General features: G+C 31.4%; 9 protein-coding genes across 9 annotated transcripts; 3 read left to right on the top strand and 6 right to left on the bottom strand.

Annotated features, from left to right (window-relative positions):
• Positions 1-557: 557 nt before the first annotated feature.
• GO595_006214 (CMGC family protein kinase) lies at positions 558-1,580 on the bottom strand (the record flags this gene model as incomplete). The annotated part of the gene is made up of 1 exon (XM_067919543.1): positions 558-1,580. One exon carries the CDS (start codon positions 1,578-1,580, stop codon positions 558-560), a length of 1,023 nt encoding a protein of 340 aa, XP_067773529.1.
• Positions 1,581-2,370: 790 nt separating this feature from the next.
• On the bottom strand, positions 2,371-3,159 carry GO595_006215 (ubiquitin hydrolase B; the record flags this gene model as incomplete). The annotated part of the gene is made up of 1 exon (XM_067919544.1): positions 2,371-3,159. The coding sequence occupies one exon, from the start codon at positions 3,157-3,159 to the stop codon at positions 2,371-2,373; it is 789 nt and encodes a 262-aa protein (XP_067773530.1).
• Positions 3,160-4,125: 966 nt separating this feature from the next.
• GO595_006216 (pseudouridine synthase) lies at positions 4,126-5,166 on the bottom strand (the record flags this gene model as incomplete). Its single annotated transcript, XM_067919545.1, has 1 exon — positions 4,126-5,166. One exon carries the CDS (start codon positions 5,164-5,166, stop codon positions 4,126-4,128), a length of 1,041 nt encoding a protein of 346 aa, XP_067773531.1.
• A 738-nt stretch (positions 5,167-5,904) lies between these two features.
• Positions 5,905-7,020, top strand: GO595_006217 (CAMK family protein kinase; the record flags this gene model as incomplete). The annotated part of the gene is made up of 1 exon (XM_067919546.1): positions 5,905-7,020. The coding sequence occupies one exon, from the start codon at positions 5,905-5,907 to the stop codon at positions 7,018-7,020; it is 1,116 nt and encodes a 371-aa protein (XP_067773532.1).
• An 865-nt stretch (positions 7,021-7,885) lies between these two features.
• GO595_006218 (T-complex protein 1 subunit alpha) lies at positions 7,886-9,511 on the bottom strand (the record flags this gene model as incomplete). Its single annotated transcript, XM_067919547.1, has 1 exon — positions 7,886-9,511. One exon carries the CDS (start codon positions 9,509-9,511, stop codon positions 7,886-7,888), a length of 1,626 nt encoding a protein of 541 aa, XP_067773533.1.
• A 787-nt stretch (positions 9,512-10,298) lies between these two features.
• Positions 10,299-11,732, bottom strand: GO595_006219 (BTB/POZ domain containing protein; the record flags this gene model as incomplete). The annotated part of the gene is made up of 1 exon (XM_067919548.1): positions 10,299-11,732. The coding sequence occupies one exon, from the start codon at positions 11,730-11,732 to the stop codon at positions 10,299-10,301; it is 1,434 nt and encodes a 477-aa protein (XP_067773534.1).
• A 243-nt stretch (positions 11,733-11,975) lies between these two features.
• On the top strand, positions 11,976-12,998 carry GO595_006220 (uncharacterized protein; the record flags this gene model as incomplete). Its single annotated transcript, XM_067919549.1, has 1 exon — positions 11,976-12,998. One exon carries the CDS (start codon positions 11,976-11,978, stop codon positions 12,996-12,998), a length of 1,023 nt encoding a protein of 340 aa, XP_067773535.1.
• A 1,467-nt stretch (positions 12,999-14,465) lies between these two features.
• Positions 14,466-15,530, top strand: GO595_006221 (uncharacterized protein; the record flags this gene model as incomplete). Its single annotated transcript, XM_067919550.1, has 1 exon — positions 14,466-15,530. One exon carries the CDS (start codon positions 14,466-14,468, stop codon positions 15,528-15,530), a length of 1,065 nt encoding a protein of 354 aa, XP_067773536.1.
• A 578-nt stretch (positions 15,531-16,108) lies between these two features.
• On the bottom strand, positions 16,109-16,858 carry GO595_006222 (inorganic pyrophosphatase; the record flags this gene model as incomplete). Its single annotated transcript, XM_067919551.1, has 1 exon — positions 16,109-16,858. One exon carries the CDS (start codon positions 16,856-16,858, stop codon positions 16,109-16,111), a length of 750 nt encoding a protein of 249 aa, XP_067773537.1.
• Positions 16,859-19,392: the final 2,534 nt, after the last annotated feature.

Genomic DNA, 19,392 nt, shown 5'->3' on the forward strand with positions numbered 1-19,392 from the left:
TTTATTTAAAGTTTATTATAATAATTTGGCATTTCAAAATAATATTTGGAAATTATTTAAATTATTTTGGACAGCACTTATGTACGCATCTAAACACGGTCATATAGAAATAGTTAAATTACTTCGTGAACAAGAAGGAATTGATGTTAATACCTAAAATATTTATTTGTTTTATTTTTGATTTATTTTAATATTTCTAAATAATATTTGGAAATTCTTCAAATTATTTAGAACGGTACATATTTTAGCATCTGAAAGAGTTCATACAAAAATAGCTAAGCTACTTCTTGAGCAAAAAGGAATTGATATCATTATCAAAAATTTTTATTTGTTTTATTATAAAAATCTAAACTATCACTAATTAAAATATCAATTAAGAAGTACCAACAAATTTGTGTTTCATTAATAAATTAATAAAAATGAATTTTGAGAGAAATAAAATTTTCTGTCCAAAAATTAAAAAAAATTCTTCGATACAAACAGCTAAGAATAACTAATTAAAAATCGAAAACAAGAAAAAAAAAATCAAAAGCTTTATTATGTTAAGAAACAACTTCTTATAAAGCGACCTCATTTCTCACCTCATCGAAATAAGGATGATTTAGTGCCTCGTCTGCCGTGATTCTCTCTTCGTGATCGAATCTCAAACACTTTGCGATCAAATCCAGCGCCTCGTTCGACGCCAAATGTTCGCAATTTTTTGGGATGAAAGATGACCATTTTTTGCCCCTTGTTTGCGGTATTTCCATGTCTGGCGGAAGTTCTATTCCATATTTATTAATATATTTATTAAATGAGTCGACTCCTAAAACTGATACAATTTTCGTAACCATATCAAAGTCATCTGATCCTTTAAAAAATGGCATCTTTTTAAAGACAATGCTGGCCATAGTGACTCCAAAACTCCAAATATCAATCGAATAATCATAATATTGATAATCGACCAAAAGTTCAATCGACTTAAAATGACGAGATGCAACATGAATGTTATATTTTGACCCGGGATGATAAAATTCGGCAAGCCCCCAATCAATAAGACGAAGTTTTTTATTTTGTCGATCATACATTACGTTTTGGGGTTTGACATCTCGATGCATAATACCATGGGAATGAGCATATTGAAGTGCTTTCATGATGTTAAAGAGATAGAATTTCACTTCATGGTCTGTAAATGACTGGAGAAGTTCATTAAGTTCAACATTATCAACATACTCAAAAATAAATGTAAATTGTCTGGTCGAAGGGTTTTGAACAATATCAAAGAGACGAACAATATTTGGGCCACCATTGATATTAAGTAAAATTTTGGCTTCACGATTGTATTTTTGGGAACGAACTGGTTTCATTACTTTCATGGCTACCATATCATCTCCTTTATAGCCAATAAAAACATCGCTGTATTTACCACTGCCTATCCATTCTGAAATTTCATACTCATCTGGTGATGAAACAGGAATTTCCCAATGTTCGGAGTCCCACCATTCTGGGCCGAGCTTTTGGTTGACATCGCTGTAGACTTTACTAACAGTTTCTATTTTGTATTGAGGGTTTGGTCTCTGGATCGCTCGTCCTTTCGACATTGGCGGCCGTTTATATATATTCCAGAAAAAAAATGAAATCTCTTCCACGAAATATTTCGTTTTAAATATATAATAAATTCATGTAAGAAACGCCCTTCTTGCTTCAAGTATTAAAGAAAGTTTTTGTACCAGCGTCATATAAAAACTCAATCTTTTATTATTCTAATAATGATTTATATTCTTTATTGAAAACTATGTGCAATCACAACTACTGCACCTCAGACACAAATATCTGCCTAAATTTTAATGTTTGCTTAAAATTTAATCTCAACCTATATTTTCATTTTGATATTAACTATTGTGTTAACTGCACTATGCTTAGAACCTAATATATAACTTTGTAAAGCAATCACTTTTGGGTTCTACATTCTTCAAATTAATCATTAAGATCAAAAATAAGTACTATTTAGTAAGTTCTACTACTAATTTTAAATTACATGTATTCTGTTTGAAAATGAAAACCCAAAATAATTGAAATTTTGGGATAATTTTTGTTTTTCAAATGAGCAATTTCATATATCTTATTAACCTTGTTTACTAACTATTAAAGTTTTCAAACAATTTATTGTTTACTGTTTTTGCTTCTTCTTTGTGTATTGCGTTTTCAAAAATATTTTTTTATTCGAAGAGAAATTTGAACAAAATGTTTATCGTCTCACTGAATTTTTCAGTACAAGAGATCGTTTCCCACACAATATTGTGAAGCTATTCAATTCATCTTTTATTTGAAAGCAAATTACGGTTTTGTATTAACAAACAAACAAGAAAATTTTCTTGAGCAGTAAAATGATTAGTCTTCATCAGGCATAAATGATGTTATTTGGTTATATAGCAACAAGTATGCCTCTTTGTCCAAGTATTCTTTATCTGCCAACTTCACCACTCTATCATCATCGAATAGCATCCATGTTCCGTCGAATCTCCTTCCGTAACACAAATAATGTCCTCCTTCCGGTGATTTACCAATGTGTTCCACAATTGCGGACAATTGATATTTTATTGGCACTTTATCCATTGGCCTTTCCAGGACAAGTATTTCAGGGTATTCGACTTCGTCGAACAGTTTTATTGATCTGTCTACAAAAGGGTCATATGCAAATCGTTTTAACCCGAATATTATAGACTTTGGGAATGACAAAAAAGTTGTCTTTTTTGAAATACTATTAGTTATTATTTCTTCAGCTACAAATGCATCAATACATTCATAAAGTGTTTTATGCCCTTGAATTGGAAGAGGAATAACTAAATGAGATTCTTTCGAAACAGTACGAGAACGACCATTTTCTAATGTATCTGAACGTACCATTGTAACAAAAATATCTGTGAATGGTGATTGCTCGCCTTGCGTTTCTTGTAGCACAATGTTACGGCGGTTAGTGCCGGCGGTTTTCCAGGGACCGTTATTTGATGCCTTTTCATCTTCTGGCGCAAGACTCATCAGAGAAAGAACCTCTTCGTGAAGGAGATTGAGAAAATAAAGAAGAAATTGGATGGCATCTTCTTGAAGAAGTGGTTTGCGCTTACTACTAAATATACCAAACACTTTATCAAGTACATTAAGATTGGTAGGAAATGCCATCTTGGTGATTGACAAGGATTTTAGTGAGGGTGTGGCACCATCAGATGTGGTAGAATCGGAAAATTGAAAGTTACTTAGGAAATCACAAAGAGCATTCCAGGCTGGGGTAAGCTCACGTTGTCGAGGTGAAAAAAGCGGACGGTTTTGTTTCATAAAATAAGCAAAGCTTAGGAAATTTGGTGAGGCAAATAAAAGTTGTATTGAAGAATTTGCAAAACACATTAGTTTTTCGTTAGTAAGGCCACGCGGCTGGATGATCATATTTGTTGTTATAAATTTTCTTTCAACTAATTTGGTTGCAAATTCAGTTTCAAAATTCTTTACATTTTCTTCCATCAAATCAATGTACCGAAGTGAAATATCATCTGGATACTTTACTTTGTTGGAAATTGATACCCATTTTGGTTCTGTTCCAAGATGAAGCATTTCTTGATGATTTTGGGCAGTGGTCTTAGGCCGACTTTTTGAAAGAATTATTAAAAAATGTCGACTTAATTCAAAAAGTTCAATTTCCTATGCCAACACTTATTAAGAGCAAAGATCTTTACTTATTTTATTAATTTGATGTTTTAAAATTTTTGAAATATTTAAAACAACACTTGTAATTACATTTGAATAGGTTATGCATAAATAATCAAATTATTTTATAAATCAGAAGAATCTTCAGTGTTAATTGTTACGATCAAAATCACCAAATCATTTGATAAGAAAACATGTCCGCTGTCGTGAAAATATTAATAAAAGGTGTTCATCTAAGATATTTAGACACTTTTGGTAGCGATTATTTAACATTTCTTAACAAAAATCCCCTAGATTGCTGACCTCAACAAAAACATCCATACGAATACTGTTGTATAAGACATTAAAGCCAAATAGTTGCTTTTCAATAATTTTGGAGAAATTCAGAATTAAACGGAAGCTCATTTCAAATATACAAATGTTTATTTCTATCGTTTCACTCCACATTCATTGAATTTTGCATTTCGATTTTTTCTCTGGTAACTCGGTCCATTTTGGCAACGGTGCCTTAAAATCAAACTCATCTGACTGGTAATGACAAGAATGTAAGTATATACCAAAAGAAACTGCCGGGTTCTCATCTTCAAATGTCGTATCTGGTGGCCATAGACCTCTTTTTTTAGCCTCTTCTAGTGCCTTTTTCTCATCACTACTTAGCACAGGCTCTTTTCCGCCATATTTTACGTCATTAGAAATTGGATAACCTAAATATGACAAATGTACTCGAATTTGATGCGTTCGGCCTGTTATAGGATGACATTCAACAATGCTTTCGCTTCCATTAGTTGAAATTAACTTAAACAAAGTCAAACTTTCTTTACCACCTTCTCCACATTCTCGAAGAGATCTATTAACAGATGATTCCCTGATTGGGGCATATACTTTAGTTTCGCCAGCAGGAAATGACCCGATAACACGTGCAATATATGTTTTATGGATTTTCTTTGAAAGAAGCATTTGGCCAAAATGACGCGCACTGGTTTCGCTCTTCGCAAAAACAACAATACCAGATGTAACCTTATCAAGGCGATGGACTGGATGATATTGCGGATCAACCATATTGATGAGTGAGTTGTAATAATAACCACCAGTTGAATAAACTGGAAGTGATGAAGGTTTATGATATGCTACATAATCTGCAGTTTCCCCAAGCTTTTCAATCGGTAGGTTATATATAGGGGATTCGCGGCGGAGAATAGTATGTTCAATAAAATCGCGATTCTGTATGATATAATCAATAGTGATATGATGTTTGTTCACTGTTATGTAACCACTTTGAATACGTTCTACTAGAGTTGAATGGCTCCAATGCTTGAATTCGTGTTCAAATACATCAATTAACGGTTTGCCAATCCAGCGAGCTTTTGCTGAGCAATGGAATGTGTAAAGATAAGGTTTAATAAATCGGAAAGGACCAATAACTATTGGTTCGATTGTGTTGACTAAGTGTGGTTTTAATTCTTCTTTTTCTTCCTCATCTTCAAACATTTGTGTGAAATAAACGGCCGCCTTATTGAAAATTATACAAAAAAAGAATTTCCAAAAGATTTTAATTAATTAAGAATTTTATACCTGTTTGTAATTTTAATTAGTTGAGGTTTTACCATGCTTATTTATATATTTTGTGTACATCATTTTTGATTATGTTGAGATAGATATTGATTAATAACGGTGCAGAAGAAATTGTTAAAATCTTAGCATTTTATATTCACCTTTTCAACCTTGTAAGCAATGTGAATGATTAAAAATCAAAACTAATTTAGACAATTCTTTAGATGAATTTGGGTGTTACTCTTCAGGAAATAAGATTTAATGATAAAGATTTATAAATATTTTAAAGTGGCAATCAAATTAGGCTGAAAATGAAAAATAAAAATAATTATTTATCCCAAAATAATAATTGTCAAATAAAACATTTTAATCAGAATACTCAAACCATACACTTCTTCTTCAAGACACCAATAGTATTTTATTTAAGAGTGGATAATAAATCATTTATTTCTAACAAATTGATTTTACGAATTTGACAATTTTTTATGCTCAGCAATTATCTTACTTGATTTTCATATCAAGATTGTTTTTCAGAGTTCTAATATTTTTTTTTCAATACTAAAACGCACGTTTTAGCCAAGCTTCTTTTGATAAGCCAATTATGCAAATATTTATACCATTCAATTTTGTGTATTAAACAGAAAATTTCAGTGTATGAGATAACCGCTAATTTCAATGTCATCCTGGGCTTGCCTTCCTCCTTTTATAGGAAAGTATAATCTCGGTCACACACTGGGGAAGGGCTCTTTCAGTCTCGTTAAAGAAGGGCAAGATATTGAAACCCACACCAAATACGCCGTCAAAATAATACCAAAAGCTAACATGAATACTGCAGCAGATATCGAACGTTTTGAACGAGAAGTACGTGTCGTTCTTAATATGGATCATCCAGGCATTATCAAAATCTATGACTTCCTTCTTGATTCCTCCTTTTTTTATTTAATAATGGAATTATGTAAAGGTGATACACTTATGACCAAATTATCACAACCTGGACTGATCAACGAAGAATCAGCCAAACATATTTTCAAACAGATCCTTGATACTGTCAAATATATCCATGCACAAGGAATAGCTCATAGAGACCTTAAACCAGAAAATGTATTAATGGATCCCAACGGTAACATCAAAATCATAGATTTTGGCTTCTCACGGTTTGCAAATCCAGGTCAAATGTGTGCAACTCCATGCGGATCGCCAGCTTATGCTGCTCCAGAAATCATTGATGGACAATCCTATGATGGCCGAGCTGCTGACATGTGGAGTTGTGGCGTCATATTGTATTGTTTAGTCACAGGTGAATTACCATGGCGAGGAACAAACCAAGTTGTTATATTCAAACAGATCAAAAGCGGCATTTATGAAATCCCAGACCACATATCCATGTTTTGTCGCGATCTTATCACAAAATTATTAAATCCAGATTCAGTCTCCAGATTGTCCGCAACCGAAGCATATGGTCACCCATGGCTTGACGGCGTGGAAGCTAAGTGGGATACTGGAAATTCGGCGGCAATCAAACCTGCAATCACAGAAAGAACATTTGTCCGGCTCTTAAGCAACTCAAATGAGCAGCAAACAGCTGCACCAATTGCAAGCCCCCGGACTATACTGAAACAGATGGGAACGAGAATGAATAGAACAAGAACAACAAGTAATGCATCGAAGGGATCTTTCTCGTTCGGAGCTAAAACGCCATCCCCAATGGGATCCGGAATGATGCGCTTCGGAGGAAGCATTGTAAGGGACTCCAGTGGAATTGTTCGGAGAAATAGCTTTATAAAGAACTAGCACATTTTAGTTAATAAAATCTGAAATTCTTAAACACAAAAAATAATCGTTTTGTGAACACATTCAAAATAAAAATAATTTTAGCTTTTTGACAACTTGATTTGAATGAACTTCTGTGGTTTTCAACGCAGAAATTCCAGAACGTTTGTCACTTTTCTGGATCGACATTTTAAAATTGAATACTATTCAATTTTTCCTGACAGGTCAACAGCTTTCAAAGGTCAAATTTGACATTGAATCACTTAAACGATAAAAAATTTGAATGTTAAACGTTCCAAATATGAACGAGTCATCGCATCAACCAAGAGATGTTTTGAATTAAGCTAAATCGTATATTTATTGCAAAATTCAATTCATGATATCGCTTGTGTGAAATGAATAAATTCAGCAAAAAAATATTCACTTATCATTGTAAATTGAATTTTTAGATTTAGAACATAAATATAATTTATAATCAAAATTTGAAATATAATTATCAGTTGATTATTAACTTGATATAAATCAGTATCTTTATACATGTATAAAAATTCTTTGAATATTATTTAAAGTTTAAAAAGAATATTTTAAAATGATTTTTTATGAAAATAAAAAATAAAAAATAAATAAATAAGGAAAAAATGATTAAAATTTGATATTAAAGATGATTTTATGCTTAATTCTAATTTTTTGAATTAATTATCAATAATTAGAATATTTCATTTAAAATCAAAAATTAAGCAAAATGATCACAAAAACAGATGAAAGACATTTAACATTGGGCTTCTAACGAACACGTTTAATTTTTGGGTGCTGACCACATAATGACAGTTCATTAGATTCATTTTGCTAATAAAATTTCATCATCATCAAAGAATTAATTATCTTTTTACTCATCATCATCGTCCTTCTTCTTTTCGTCAGGCTTCAACTTAATCAGATCGTCAATTCTCAAAATAGTAATTGCAGCTTCTGTTGCGAATTGTATTGACTTAACCTTTGACATTGCCGGCTCCAACACACCGTCCTTGAATCCGTCTCTAATTTTATTTTCGACCAAATCCAAAGCAGCGAAACATTTTTCACCATTTTCTTGTGCTTTGTAATGTGCAGCCCTTAACTTTGCGACTAATTCGATTGAATCCAATGCCGCGTTATTTGCTAAAATCTTTGGAATGACCAACAATGCTTCAGCGAACTTAAGGATTGCGATTTGTTCTTTTCCTTCGTAATTCATTGCAGCCTTTGATAAGTACACTGATAAACCTGCTTCGACTGCGCCGCCGCCGGATGTCACGTGATGTGACTCGACGACTCTTTTGATTGCGTTTAATGCATCTCTTAATGTACGATTAGCTTCATCTAATGTATATGTGTTTGGTCCACGTAAGACAATTGACGCTGAGTTCTCTGCTGCTGCTTCACGGATGACAATCATTTCGTTATCGCCAATTGGCACTTGTTCAACGCACTTGCAACGTCCAAGCCATGATGGATCAAACTTAGTGTTTCCTTCAGCATCAACAACTTCTTTAATGATCGTCGCACCGGTGGCACGCGCAACAGCGGCAATTTCGCCATCGGAAACATGACGAATGCCGATGATGCCGTTTCGAATCATAGGCTTTAACGACGCTTCGTCAATTGTCTTCGATGTGATAATGACATTGGCTCCGGCAGAGATAATTGCATCAACAATCTTCCTGCATTGCTCGACTTCTTCATGCTGGATTTGGTTGAGCTTGGATGCATCTTTAAGTCGGAATTGAACACCCATTGGTAATCGCGTTCGTGATAAACTTAAATCCAATACTGCAATTTTGACATCTTCAACTTTGCGTGGCATTGCTTCGGCTGAACGTGTGGCATTGATTGCAAGACCATTTGATATTAATGAGGATTCTGGTAATGACTTACCAAGGGATTTGACAATGTTGATCTTGGAGACTGGACATTTGTTGGTTTTGCCTTTAACACATAAGCACGCATCTACAACAATGTTGGCAAAGAAATCAGAATATGCATGAAGGATTTTGGACGACATGGAGGTTTTGGCTACATTGAGAAGAATATCACGATCAAGACCACTGTTGGAGACAGAAAGATTCTTCTTAAGGTATGCAACTGCCATACGTCCTGCACGACGATATCCTGCAATAACAGTATTTGGATGAACTTTTTGATCAATAAGTTCCTGACCAAGACGAAGAAGTTCTGCTGCTAAGAGAACAACAGTTGTTGTTCCATCACCAACTTCACGATCTTGAAGTTCAGATAATTGAATCAATACTTTACCAGCTGGATGTTGTACATCGAGGTTTTGAAGAATTGTAGCACCATCGTTTGTAATTGTGACTTCACCCATGTCGTCAACAAGCATCTTATCAAGACCAATTGGTCCAAGTGATGATCGAACAACATTAGCGACTGCAATAGCAGCGCGAGTGTTTTGGACACGTACATTTTCGCCTGTTTGTCTCTCTCCGTTGAGTTTGAGGGAACTTGGGGAATTCATGATTTAAGTGGCTCGACAAAAGTGACTTTGGTTGTTTGTCCGGAGAACGTTTAAATGGATAACGGCTTTAAACGTGCGTATGATGAACGAACTTGACCAAATTCGAAAGAACTTACAAAAAATTAGAAAAATCGATGAACAAATTAAACAAATGGACATCAATAATGAACAAAAGATGTGTGATAAAGAAAATCAAATAATAGATTCAGATGAAATTGAATACCAATTATTAATTGAAGAACTAGAACAACAAAAAAAAATAACAAAAAAACTTAAAAAAGAAAATAAAATGCTAAAAGATAAACAAAAATCACTTGAAATGAAATATGATGAATTAAAAAATCAAAATCTTAATTACCAAAAAGAACAACAAGAATTATCAGAAAAATTTATCAAAGAATTTGAAAATCAACAAAACGAAGAAGATAAAACATTTGCTAAAGAAGAAAAAAGACTTCAAAATTCAATTAAAATTTTGGATGAAAAAAACGAAAGACTTCAACAAGAAAAACGAACACTTTTAGAGCAATTAGAAAAAGCCAAAAATACAAAATCAAACAAGCCAAAGAAAAACAATAAGAAATAATTTTTTCTGTCATATTCTAATCATGAAAAATTTTATAAAGTTTTAAATCATGATTTAAACGATAGTGAAATTCAATATTCGAATTATCGTTTTTATCTGAAAATTTGCTATCGTTCTATTGAGTTTTTTCACAAAGAATTAAAATGAAATTTCCGATTTTACTTAACAATTTTTTCTTCTCTTTTTCCCTATGTCTTATTTTTATTCTTTGATTCCGAGTGCGAATTTCACAGCCCTTGCGGCTAGTTTCGAAATCGGCGTATCGGGTTCTATTCCATATCTTTGACCTTTTCTCGCCAACGGGTAATAATTCAAGCCCACGAACTTCGCATCGGAATTCGGGATATCAGAGTATGCGACCAAAGGCATTCCGTCATCATAATTAGCCACCAAATGAGCATTATCATTTAACTCGACATTAATTCTTGGCAAAAACGTCGAGAATTTTATATTTGTTATACCACTTAAAAAGAACTCAAAATCTTTCACTGGTGAAACATTTGGAAAATTATAATTATTCTCATCGCAATAACATAATGATATTTCGCCTCTTTTAAAAGGCATTAATCGAAGTAACTTTTCATCACCACAACCCCAATCATCACTTCTCATGAAACCATATGCAATTACAATTGCACCACCTCTTTGTAACGCGAATTTCGTTAATAATTCACTGATTACTTTCGTTGAATAAAATTGATAATGTGTAAATGCAAATATGACATCAAATTGAAATAGAAATTCAACGGTTGGATTACTTCGATCTGCGTTATACACAACGACGTTCTTTGAATTAAGTCCTCCATCAATTAAATTCTGCTTTAACGTGTCCAACACTTCAAGCATTAAACTTCCCAATATTAAACAGCGGACGGTTCCGGCGGTTTTGCACTGGTTGATGTATTTGTGAGGTGAAGTGATGATTTCTGAGGGGTTAACGTCTTTGGTTGTATCGGTCGAAAGTAACTCAAATTTTCGTTTAAGTTCAGTTTCATCACGAGCATCGATTTCATATGAAGAAAATATTTGTCGAAGAATGTCAATTGGTATTTGTTCAAGTTCATGAATGGTTAAATGAGAGAAATGATGAGCTGCAAATTTGATGAGTTCATCAATTCGATCTTTCCTTACGATTTGAAATATTTTGGAGATGCGAACAATCCAACCATTTTCTAGATATATGTCAAGTAAAACGTGGATCTCAGATGAAGAGAGAGTATCTTTGTTTACCTCAAGATACTCAACAATGGAAAGAGACTTTTCATAAGCCGATGCAATTAAATTTGGATCTTTAATCATATGAGTATAAAGATCACATGATAATAAAGTTGATATTTCTTTATTATCAATGTCTTCGAAATACGTAAGAATGAATTGATATATTACCTCGAAAAATGACTTTGGAAGCTTATCCTTCAACGGATGAATTTTAGCATAATAATTGATAACATACGTACTGTTCAAATTTGATATGAGCCATGACGTGAGCGCATCCGTGAGTGAATCAATTTCGAATATAACAGCCAAATATGTGATTTGACAAAACGAACATTTTTCTATTGTGAAATTTGGTGATGAGTATAACCATTTGAGGATTAGAGGAAATAGAGGCGATAATCTTTCGTCAATTGTCATCTCTTTTTCCGTCAGAATCGGATTATCTTCAAATAATTTGTGAAAAAATTTACTCCTTTGTGATAAAATCGCACGATGCAGGGAGTACTGGACAGAGTTTAATGTAAATTTGAAGTCAGAAAAATTATGTGTTTCGAGAAGAGAAGTAAATGAAATAGTCATAGGTTATAAACAACGATAAGTATTGAATGGTTTATGATTATAACTTTGGGGTGCTCCAAAATACGTTAGTTCTCTCGAAAAATGGAACATGATAATATATTTAATGAGACACAACCAAAAACCTTATATGTACCACAAGAAGAAACAGAAGATCAAAATTCGGTAGATTCAAAAATAGAAGAAATTGAACGAAAGATAATTGAACTTGAAAAATTTTGTGCTGATTTACCACAAAAAAACCAGCAACAAAAAGCAATCTCTGAAGAAGAAAAAGAAACAGAAAATCTTCGGAATGTTATAAAAAATATTCAAAATGAATCATTAGAAATATCGCGGAAAGTTCAAGCACTTTCATTAAAAGCACAGACTTCTCCAACAATATCTGCTTCGCTCCAAATCAAACCAATACAAAATGAATATCACGCGTTCAAAAAGGAATTTGATGAATCACTTTTGAACATCGCCAAATTATCTCGCAACCTATCACACAAAGCAGACGCCAAAGAAGAAGAACTCAGTCCGTGGCGCAACTACACCAGCCAAATTACCGAATTACAGAATCAAATAAAAAATACACAATCAGAAATCGAGTTAAATCAAGACAAACTCGACCAAACAATACGCGAAACTGACAATAAAATCGATGACATCTTTAACCAATTCCAAGAAAAATATGAAAAAGAATTTATTGATGCCGAAACTGAATTAAATTCGCTCGAAAACGAAATCAATTCGCGCCTCGATAAAGTAAATCAAGAAGCGGACGGTCAGCGGTCGGAGAAATTTGAGATCAAATCGATTTTCAATTCTCTTATTGATGAGGTGTCGAAACCATTATACGACAAATTGGAGCAAATAAATGAAAATATTAACAGCGCTTATGAAGAAAGTGATAAATTCTTCGAAAACATTTCTGATCAAGAAAATAATTTGGATGAAGAAATCGAAGAAATTCTAAGCGAAATAAAAGAAATCGAAACTATGATTGATAAGAAGAGAAACGAAACGAAAATTTATAAAAAGGTAATTGATGGGAAAGAAATGCAATTCATTTGCAAAAGCGACGGAACTTACACAGTCGAAACTTTGAATCACAATCCATAAGTTGAGCTTTGAGCTGCGTATTTTTGAGTGATGACCAACAGCTGTTTTATTTAATTTAAATAATTTCCAAATATTATTTTGAAACACCAAATAAAACAAATAAATATCTTTAGCATTAATATCAATTCCTTCTTGTTCAAGAAGTAATTTAACTATTTCTGTATGACCATTCCAAGATGCTAAAATAAGTGCTGTTTTAAATATTTTCAAAATATTATTTTATAATATAAAATTATCAAAATAAATTTTAAATAAAATAAATATTATTAGCATTAATATCAATTCATTTTTGTTGAAGGAGTAATTTTTTTTCGTATTTTTGAGTAATAACCAAAGATGTAATTTCTTTTCGATTATATCTATTTGAACATTTTCAATAAATAATTGTCCGTGGCACACAGATCGCTTACTTCGCTAAGTAAAATATCAGATATGGCATACAGAAGCTCTTAGGAAAATAATTTCCTGGGACAAGAAGGAAATGATATTAATGCTAATGATACTTATTTTTTTTTTAATATTTGTTTTAATAATTTTATATTTCAAAATAATATTCGGAAATTATTAAAAAAATTTAATACAGCACTTACATGTGCAACTAAAAATGGTCAAACAGAAATAGTTAAATTGTTTCTTAAACAAGAAGCATTTGATGCAGGTAATTAGAAATTTGTTAAACAAATCAATTGATTTTTTTCAGAACAATTTGCATATTCACAATTTTGATTTCAACATTTACATCCAATTGGGTTTGTTCGAACAAACCTGGTCAATATGAGGATAATGCCCAAGCCATTAGAATTCATTTCTGACTGGTGGAACAATTCAGTAAAATCTATAGAAGAGCCTTCAGCATTAAAGAGAGTGGCAATTGCTGCTTTAAATATATCTTTATCAGTAGGTGTTGTATATCTTCTCGAAACAGATAATCCAATTCTAAGGAATATTATCAAAAATAAATAAATAAATTCTCTTCTATATTTAGTTTATATTTAGTCAATGAAATTTTTTTTGTTTAAAGTAAATTGAACAATTAATTTAGTTTATTTCATAATCTCTTCAACTTTAGAATTAATACAACTTTTTTATGAAAGGTATTGCAAAATAAAGAAGTTAAGAGATAAAATTACTTGTTTGGATAAATATATGGGAATTAATATGATAAATATAAAAAATTATTTATTTAGATATAATAAAGTATAAATTTGCTTTGTGCGTTATTAGCCTTGAGATCCCGTACTTGATTTATTGAAGAAAATTTTTTCCTTTGAGACCAAATAGGCATGTGTTCTTAGAACATCACTATACTTAAAATTTGGGCACTTTATTGAAGATGCAAATTTCTCCAAGTCTTCACGTGATGTTTGCTCAGTGAAATGAACTCTTTCTCTTTTTCTGGACATTTTTGATGATGACACTTTTTCATAAATAATTTTCTAAACGTACAAAAATCTCATGACTTTAGCAATGGAAAGGCGTATAAATCAATTCCAGACGAAAGTACAGCAAAACATAAATATTGCAAATGATCAACTTCGGCAATGTTCAGAATATTATGGATTAATTCAAGCAGAAATCAAAGAGATACAAGATAGAATTCGCAAATTAGATCGTCATTATCAACAAGCTCATAATACAAAAGATGGTAAAGAAAAGCGAAAAAGTGTTATTTATAAAACCAAAATATCACAATTTAATTCGCGATATCAAAATGCAATTCAACAATTAATTGAACAGCAATCCAAAGAAATCCAAGAAATCAACGATGACTTTGAATCTACTTTGTTAGAAATTGAAGCACATAATCAAAATCTCATTGAAGAAAAATGTCAACCCATCGAACGACAAATCCAAATAACAACACATAAAATAGAACAGACCAAAGAAAAAATTCAAAAAATTCAAGGTAAAACAATAACTATTGAAGAAGATTTAATCACTGATTTTGATTCACAACGAATATCATCACTTGAAGAATCCATTCAAAACTCTAACAACGAAAGACTAAAGAGGCTTATTCGTGCTAAAAACCAACTTACAGACTGTGTTCGTTCCTTAGAAAATATGGAATCTAATCACACAGCACAAATCGAAAATCTTCAACAACAATTAACAGACATAGAAACAGATTATCAGAACAAACTCAAAAATAAGACAGATCAAATTAATCAACTTTCAAAAATATATCATAAAAAAATTGCAGATTTAGAAAACAAAAACAAAATCCTTAAAAAGTCGCTTCAACTCAATGAAGCAAATTTCCAAACTCTTATGACATCTGCTGCTAATGAATCTGCCCAAGTGACAAAGAGTATTACAAACATTAAAAGGAGCCAAAGAGAATCTTTGAGTAAATGCAACGAAATGCAAAGTGCAAAATTTGATTATGATGAATTAAAAAGAAAATTGGAAAAAAGTGAAAAGGAACTCATAAAAGAAAGAGAAGAAAATGATAGACTGAAACGAGAAATTGCTCGTATTGTTCATCAAAGAAAAATCGCAAAACGAAGAGCTGAACTAGGATTAATTTAAGTAAACTTGTTTGTTTTTTTATAAATTTCATTTTTTTGTATCAAACAAAGGAATTTAACTTAAAAAAACATAATTATTTTCTTCTTCTTTTTTATTCCTTATGTAATTACTCCATAAATTAAATCATAATTTTTATTTATTAAAAGTATTTTTTTTTTCTTATTCATGATTGATTTATGTTGTATCTTTATTTCAGTGTTTTGAGAATCTATATTATAGTTTGGTGGTACTCCATTTAAATTTATGTATTATGCATTTGAAGAGTTTAATCTTCTAAATCAATAAATTGTCATATCTTTATTAAATTATTGCTTTTTATGTATTATATACACAACATGAAGTTTTAAACCAGTACTTTTACAATATGTAAGAATAAATTTAGATTTGAAGTACCATTTAAATTTATATATCCAAATAAAAAGAATTAAAACAAGGTTAAATGATTCTCAATGTTAACAAGAAACTTTGCGCAACGAAGTTATTTTCAAGTTATATGTTAACAAACACATTTCCAAAACGACAACTTTCTATTTGATTTCAAATCAGATAAAAAGTGCAATCAAATGCTATTTAATAATTTATTCTTCCTCTTCTTCCGAAGAACTTTCATCATCTTCTTCTTCCTCAGCATAATAACTCTGATACAGCGAATGCGCCTCTTTGATTACCTGTTTTGCCGTCTCATTTCCAAGCGGCTTAAACGTTTTCACTTCTTTGTTTTCGAGTGCTCTGTAGTCGTTGAAAAATTGGTTAATCATAAGAAGCTTAAACGGCGGTAGTTGGCTAACGTCGTAGTATATGTTATATTCTGGATCGGTTATAGACACTGCAATAATCTTATCATCAACTTCACCACATTTATACATGGGCATAATGCCGATGGGACGTGCTCGAACTAAGGCTAATGGAGGAACAGAAACTTGACAAAGAACAAGGATATCAAGAGGATCTCCATTATCTGCGATTGTTTTAGGAATAAATCCATAATTAGCTGGATAAACTACAGAAGAATGAAGGATTCTGTCGACTTTTAAAAGACCTGTTTGAATATCAAGTTCAGTTTTGACACGAGAAAATGCAGGGATTTCAATGATGGCATTGATTATATCTGGAAAATTACTTCCTATTTCGACACAATGTAAAGGGTGATGCATCATTAGTGTTCGTTCAGGTGAAACTTGGATTGATGAACTTTTCCCTTTTTCAAGTTCTTCATAAAGCTGATCCATGTATTTTTGATATTCTATTTCAGATTGATTTACACGTATTCCATCTTTCATGACAACATCTTCTTTTTTTTCGGGTGCTAGAACAATTTCGTTACTCATCCGCGTTTACGTATAATTTTTATTCAAATTTAGACAACAAAGAACTCATAGAAAATTTTCAATATAAATAAAGTATTTAATTTAACTTTACACGTTTTTTCGGGACACCCTCCTTGTCACTTTTTGTCATTGGAATCCGAGTTCGTTTTTGACAACTATTTAACCGAAACCGCATATTGGACTTTAGAAGAATGGATTTAGCTCCTTGCAGAATAAATGGATTATCTTCTCCAAAAATTTCGTTCCCACAAACTCCTCAATGTGGTATAAGTAGAATGGTTTGTAATGGCTGCTTAACATCTGAACCATCTGAAATTGCAAATCGTATTAAACGACCAAAGGCTCCTTTCATAAGCAGGAAATTTCATTGGATGTCACATGATAAACAAATTCAGGGCGATCAATATATGAAGTATGGGGAAAATTCTATCCAAAATGATTTTTTCCACGGATTTTATTAAGAAATAAGGTCATGCAAATATTATGTTTCTAAACCTGTCTCTTTATTTATTATGCAAATGAATGTTTTATCATATTTTTCTCAATTCATTTTTTCTAATAGATTAATATACCAATTATTCATTATTTCGTAAGGTTTTTATCATATTTTTTGCTACAGTTTTTGTTTTTTAACCAGAATGCGGCAATTTCTTCTTCTCGAGGGATATTTCGTGTTCACCGAACGATAGGAAATTCAATGATACCTTATCAAAAGCAACACGTTACGCGAAAATTTGAGGCGCGTTGTAAATTAATGCTCAGAATTTTGTGAAAAACCTCTATTTATGTATTGAAACAAAATCAAGCACACTCAGTCAAATATCACCACTTTTCCATTATTTTATTGAATATATTCCCAAAATTCTGTATTTTACACACCTCTAATGAATTCAAAAATTAGTTTTTTCCCATCTGGCAACCTTGAAAAGAGTCAAAAGCAACAGGAATATCTTAACTATATTCAAGAACATTCAAAGAGCATTTAATACTTATTTTCTTCCTCTTCGAAATCAACATCATATATCGACCAAATTAACAGATGAAGAAATTAAAACTGCAATTCAAAATGTTTCAATAATCAACCATGATTTATCGAAATGCGGTGAAGAAGAATTTGATGGATATAGAGAAAAGTTTTTTCAGCTGAATTTCTTTAAATATTTTGAATTAAAAAAACAATTCTATTGAAATCAATTAATGAGATCTCAAATCCTGATATTTAAATAAAAATGTTTTTCTTTATTATTTATGCTCTGAATTTTCTGTGTGAATAGCATCCAAATTTTGCAAATCTGATTTTCAAAGCTTTCATTGAGTAAGATAAATTACAGATTCAATCATCCATACCCATAAGAAGTGCGTCATTTAATACATTTTTTGGAATCATTTTATATATAAAAAAAAATGGTTTGGCCAAGCAGGAGGGAATACAATTATGAACTCTAACTTTCAAATAATTGTTATTGATCATAGAATGTAAATATTGTAAGGTGCTTATTGGCTAGAATAAATTCAATATTTTACATTTCATTTATAATGGAAGTCACAACTCAGTCTCCCAGCATGCAAAAATTGCTCTCGCTTGAACGAATAATCTTTAAAATAAAGAAAGAAAATATTGAGAATACAGTTCAAGAAGCAATTGAAATATTAGATCCAAATTATCATATTTCATTTAATATAGCTGTTTACTTATTAGTTTATTCTGCTTTTTGCTCTTTGAGAGAAGAAGCGTCCACATATTTAAATTTCTTACTGTTACTCCAAACTAAGGAATTAGAAATCATAAATCATAATCCCAATATTATTGATCTTTTTCATAAATTCTTATTATCTAAAAATTCAACAGAAGCAAAATATTTTATTGATAAAATGGTTGAACAAAATTTATTGGATTCCGATGTTAAACCAATATATCAAAGTCAAAGTCCAAATCTATATCCATATCAAGTTCCAATTTCTGTGTATTCATTTGCACGTGGAAATCCATTTCCAATTTCAAATAAGAATCAAATTGAAACTATGAATACAGGTGTTGTAAAGTTTAATGGCATTAGCTTTGGTCTTCCTCAAAGCGAATCAAATCAAAAACAACCAAATGAAAATAAGAAACAATTATATAAAGAAGGACTTTTAGGATATGATTGGGAACTCCATAAGAAATTAAATAAAGAAGGAGTTAATCCGACTAAAATAGCAAAAATAATTAGAAATGATGATATTGAAAAACTTCAAGAAATATCAACACAAAATAGTTTTGATTTTAATCAGACAATACCTAAATCCATATATGAAAAATATTCATTTATTAATATCTGGAAAATTACATTAATTGATTATGCAGCATTCTTTGGTTCGATTAATTGTTTTAAGTTTTTGTTATTAAATGGAGCTGTATTAAGAGAAACGGGGTATTATGCAGTTGCAGGTGGGAATATTGAAATTATTAAACTTTGTGAACAAAATAAAGCAGGTTTTGAATGTTCATTTCAATCAGCAATCATATTTCATAGGAATGATATCTTTTATTATAT

The sequence above is a fragment of the Histomonas meleagridis genome (assembly GCF_020186115.1).
Source record: "Histomonas meleagridis strain 2922-C6/04-10x chromosome Unknown contig_41, whole genome shotgun sequence".
Classification (NCBI taxonomy): domain Eukaryota; phylum Parabasalia; order Tritrichomonadida; family Dientamoebidae; genus Histomonas; species Histomonas meleagridis.